This window comes from Solanum tuberosum, unplaced genomic scaffold (assembly GCF_000226075.1).
Source record: "Solanum tuberosum cultivar DM 1-3 516 R44 unplaced genomic scaffold, SolTub_3.0 scf00126, whole genome shotgun sequence".
Lineage (NCBI taxonomy): Eukaryota > Viridiplantae > Streptophyta > Magnoliopsida > Solanales > Solanaceae > Solanum > Solanum tuberosum.
The window spans coordinates 436550-442120 of record NW_006239051.1 but is presented as its reverse complement, the minus strand read 5'-3'; the positions used below and the strand labels follow the sequence as shown (position 1 = coordinate 442120).

The following is a 5571-nucleotide window of genomic DNA, read 5'->3' as shown; positions in this document are numbered from 1 at the left end:
GTTTGAATTTTGGGAAAAATGGAGAAGGAATAGCAAAAAACTGAGAAGTGTGGGTAGTTTATACTATCATGCATCAAAACAGGCCTGAAGGGCTATACTGTCCAGGTTGCACAGTACATCTCCATTTTGTCTCATCTGGCGCTGTGAAGAATATTTACTAATATTAGTAGTTTTTTTTTAATACACGATGAGCTAGCGTTTAATTATAGATTTTGAAAATTTTAAATTTCAAAAATTAATATCAAATTTCTTTTTAGTGTAATTCACTTTTACTAATTAAATTTCAGAAGTTTTTTTGAAGTGAAATGCACATTCAAATTTATTTTCGAGTTTCAAAATTTATGATCAAACGAAAGTTATATCAAGCACGATTAGCGTTTGTGTTCTTGTAAATATAAGGGTATCCATTTGGTTTGAGGAAATATAAAAAGTTAAATAGTCAATAGATTACTTTTGAGAAAAGTTACTGTATCATTTATAATTGAACTAAATAGGAGTAATCAATAACTAAGGATTACTTTTGAGAAAAGTTACTGTATCATTTATAATTGAACTGAATAGTAATCAATAACTAAGGATTCAATTAATGATGAGTTATTTTGAATATAAAATGATTTTTTTAACTTATTATAAAAATAAATAATATAAAATAAATTATAATGTACACCCTCCGTTTCTATTTATATGTTACCATTTTCAATGTCACGTCCCTTAAAAAACTAGGTAAGTTCACTATTGTACTTTTATATAGTAGTATTTTTTTGAAGTCAAGTTTTGATAAATGAACATAAATTAATTTATTTTGATTAATTAAATTGACCAATTAACATAAATTAATCATTTAGTTTTCTCATGTTGGTCAAATATATATCTTCAATAATCAAGGTTAATAACTCGCAAAGGTAAAATAAAAAGAATAGTGTTATTTATACATTGATTTTGTGAATTGACAAATATTAAGAAACATCTAATGACAGATAAATAAGAACGGAGGGAGTAGCAGAAAACCTAAAACACTATTCCAACCATTGTAATAGGTGTGACGCCCTTTCTTTTTCTTAGTCGGTGTTGAAAAAAATCATCTTATTATAATTTGAAATAATTTAACTTTAAAATTTCTCTTTTAACCTTAATAAAACCATTTATAACTATACATAAATATTATGTCAAATCAAACGGTGTCACGTGAAATAGGACGGGGAGAGACTATAAAGTTAAAAGAACTCGACTATCTTGCGCCTTTGTCTCATTGAGCACCGGAAACGATCTTACGCCACGTGTCCTATAGTCATTTGGAACTCTTGGCGTTAAAAGTGTGAGTTGGAAAAAAAAAAAGTAAAGTGGGGCCACAGGTAATCTGAGCTGTCAAAACTGACACGTTGATGGACACAGTCCGCTTTTGGCGTATCAGCTTCTCTCATGATTTTAGTCTGTACGTACGTTTCTCCTTCTGTAAAATTTATTACACATCTCCATTAATGTTTTGTCTTTATAATATTTTTTTTTTTTTATTGATCTCAATCGGAAGGGGATTAGAGTTATGCAGATATTAATAATTTAAGAATTAATTATAGATGAACTGATGTATTAGATAAGAGAAGTGGAGGTCCTGTATTAGAATATAAGGCTAGAAGGGAATCAAGAGATAGAGTATTGTCTTGCCATGTAGAAGTTTAGTGTTTGATTGCTTGTTGTAGGATTAGAGGGTGTTTGGATTGGCTTAATAAATGGTCAAACCTACTTTTAAATCAATTTCTTACTTTTGAAAGTGTTTGACAAATATAAAAAATAACTTAAAATAAGTCAGAAACCAAAAGTAAGTCTCCTCCTACTTTTTATTTTTTGACTTAAAACTCATTTCAGTTTGATTTTTTATTTTTGACTTAAAAACTATTTTTTTTAAGCCAATCCAAACGGATTCTTAGCCATGTCCTTATAGTTTTTGTCATGTGTTGTTTATTGCAGTTCGATTAATTACACATTATTTTTGTTGTGGTTACAGTTTTCATTCTTATGCTTTCTCCATTGTATTCTTCTTCTTCTACCTGCTTGAGTCGAATGTCTTTTGAAAACAGTTTTCTCTATCTCTACGAGATACTGACAAGGTTACTACTACTTTATGAGATTTTACATGGTAGTTGGTATGGTGTTATTGTTGTTTATGCATATGTAGAAATTAGTTATTAGTTATTTATGCCTGCATAAGATAATATTATTGATTTTATGCATAATTAATAACTTGTTTTTTTATCAATCTAGAAATGTTGTATAAGTTATAGAAAAAATAATACTCGTAAATAAAAATGATCTCTAATAATATATTCACCGTAATTTCACAAGTGCAATATGAGAATAATAGAGAATATACAAATATTTTATTACTATCTTAATGAGGTAGAGAAGTTATTATATAAATACCCTCAACTTAAAAATATATTGTCAAGCATAATTTCAAGAATAATATGATTTGTTCTTTTAAACTATTTTAGTATCTAATAAAATTATATTTTTCTTTATTATGACTATAAATAACATATCAAATTGAAAAAAATAATTTGACAAAATTTGTCATGAGCTAATCCGAATTACATATCAACCCAATTTTTAATAAATTAAAATGAGATGAGCTAATGAATGAGCGGGTCAATAACCAACCTAAACTTAAGCCAATTGAACAGATTAGACCGACTGTATTTGATTTTTCCACCCTATTTCCGGCCATTGGTGACCAAAAGTGATGAAACTATTTTGTAAGAGCAAAATTTGAAGTTGAGAAATTTACCCCCATTTATCACAACCTACAATTAGTATCTATCTTGTAACTTTAAATTATTACTTAAAAAATAGTATCATGAGTGATATCTAAATCATGATGTAATATTTGTAATCATGACAATTAGATGAAGCTTACAAGCTATCCTATCAATTTGTCTTGGTATTCACAATGTACAGATTTTCAGACAATTTTTTTTAATTAGACTTGCAAAAACAAATTTCTACACAAATATCAGAAATGGAAATAAAATCAAATTACCAACACAAAAAAATACCATCCTTTTACGCAAATCACCCAATAATTTCTCATTTATCTAGCTGGAGAAAGTATACATCAACTTAAAGGTTCTTTTTTATGATCACCAGTCACCACATGCATGATTAAAGCATTATAATTAATTTTTAATGTCACTATAAGTCTAATAAATATTCAGTAACAAGTCATACAATACAAAATAATTAATGCTTTTAAAACTCATTACCTCCCACAAAAGGCAATTGTCACTACCCAACTATGACATTAATGTTTTCCATGGAAAACTTTTCCTAAGAAAACATTGTTTTGAAAAATAAATGAGTTTTTTTTATGGCTTAAATTTAACTCATATACACAAATAATATTAGATAAAAAAAAATTCACTATGAGATTAAAAGAAAATTAATATCCAGCAATAATCTCTCTAAAAAAGTGAGATTCGTTTCTTAAAAATAGAACAAGTACTTGATACAACAAGAAAAAATAACATGATTATATAGTAGTCATAAGGGGTACTTCGACTTTTTGTCCTACATGTTACTTTATAGAGAGTGAAACCGTTCTAGTTGGATTTACCTTTGGGCTTAAATATCGATTCAAAAAACTAGTTGATAAAAATTATTTACGTTGTCGATGAACATTAATTAAACCCCATTGCTCCTTTTGTCTCAATCCAACCTATTTGCTTCCCAAAAAGCCAAACTGGTACCAAAGCATCATCATCATCATGATCAAATGGTTGTGCCTTTGGGAATTCTTGTGTGTCCACTTCATGATCATCAATGGTTTCTTCTTGTTCATGATGATTGAGTGCTAAATTCATTGGCATACCATCAATATTCTTCACCACATCAATTACAAAGGCATTGCAATTCTCTTTTGTTCCATTCTTGAATTCACACAAGTTGAAAACGATTGTATCTTTTGCTCGTAGACCTTTATCTTTCACGAACTTATTCCAACCTTTTGTGAAAACAAAACTTTGACTACTTTTCCAATAACAATACCTGAACTTCCATAATCTCCTTGAGGTATCATAAAAGATCATCTCCTCGTCTTGGATTTGGGGAAAATACTTTGTTGCATATTTCTTTGGAATCACAAGCCTATTAAGCTTTCCAACGTCACTTGGAGTTAGCTCTTTCTGAAAAAGCTGTTTGTAGGAGAATTCAGCATTACCCTATAAGTAATATTGAAATCATGAAATCTAACAAGAGGAGTAAAAAAAAACACAAAATGTTTTACCTATAAAGCTACATTAAGAGAGTATTCAACAATATGTACATGCATTAGACCTATTTACACCAACAGGTTAAAAATATCTAGCTATCAAGTTATTTGCCTTATTTCTAGATTGTAGATTAAGTTATAAGGTATGTATACATCTTTATATGTTATAGCATGCTAATTTTATGAATTATAGAATTTCATATTTTAAGAAGGCTTACTTGTATTCTTTAGATATTCTTGTAGGTGACCTGATAATATACAAAATCTTTTATACTGATGTGTATATAATTTAAATTCTTACGAATTTTTGAACTTCATGTGAAATGTTACCAAAAAGTATCTCTAGAGTGACATGCAACAATAACATGTATAGCCAATGTAATTTCATAAATAGGGTTCGAAAACCAGTGTGTACACTTACCTTACCCTACAAGGTAGAATTATTTTCAATAGAACCCAACTCAAGGTTACAAAGCAGTTCAGAAAAAGAAACAAAAGAGCGAAGAAGTCAAGACAAGAAGCTAAAGAAAACAAGACAAAATATACTAAAAATGGAACAAGTACTATCACAAAGTAATACGATAATCTAAGTGCTAGAAATAGTAAATAGTGATAGAAATGGAATAATAAGAAACTCTCAGAGTAATACTATAACTACCAATATAAAAGGCTAAGTGAGGTAACTCTACTTAACTAACCTTTTATTCTGATCCGTATCCTCCGTAATCGTTATCTAGTATGATGACATGATAGCCTAAAAAGTACCATATGTGTATAGAAATTTATAGATATTATTTTTATTCTACTTGCATAGTACAATATTCATTTCTTACCTCATTCACTTTTTGTAAGGTTTTCAAAGATTGAAAATGATCTTCAAATTTCTCTTTCAAATACTCATCAAACCTTGAAGTATAAGAACCTTCTTTGATCATTCTTAGAATATCTTCAGTTGAAAATTGTGTCTGAAAATTAGGTTCTTGAATTGTGGAATTTGTCCAAGACAAATTTCTATGTGAATGATCTGGTCCAAGAAGTCTAATAGCAGCACTATCATAAGCCATTGCTGCTTCAGTTTCAGTTTTGAAAGTACCAAGCCAAATTCTTTGATGATTTGCATATATTTGAGCTCCCCAATGACCATTATTTTGCCCTACAACACCTTTGAATTTTGAACCTGAAATGCAAGCTTTTCCCTCACGTGCATTAATGTTTCGCTTTTTCGGTAATAGATGATTGCTTGCACTTGAATCACAATCACCAACCGTTACGTTGGTCGTGCTTGATATTAAGTTCGTTTCGTCTTCCAT

The 5571-nt window shown here is 29.1% G+C and overlaps 1 protein-coding gene across 1 annotated transcript; it reads right to left on the bottom strand.

Moving 5' to 3' along the window:
• Positions 1 to 3671: 3671 nt before the first annotated feature.
• LOC102601501 (AP2/ERF and B3 domain-containing transcription factor At1g51120-like) lies at positions 3672 to 5571 on the bottom strand. The gene is made up of 2 exons (XM_006350567.1): positions 5095 to 5571; positions 3672 to 4211 (listed from the first exon to the last, which is right to left on the bottom strand). The coding sequence occupies exons 1-2, from the start codon at positions 5569 to 5571 to the stop codon at positions 3672 to 3674; spliced, it is 1017 nt and encodes a 338-aa protein (XP_006350629.1).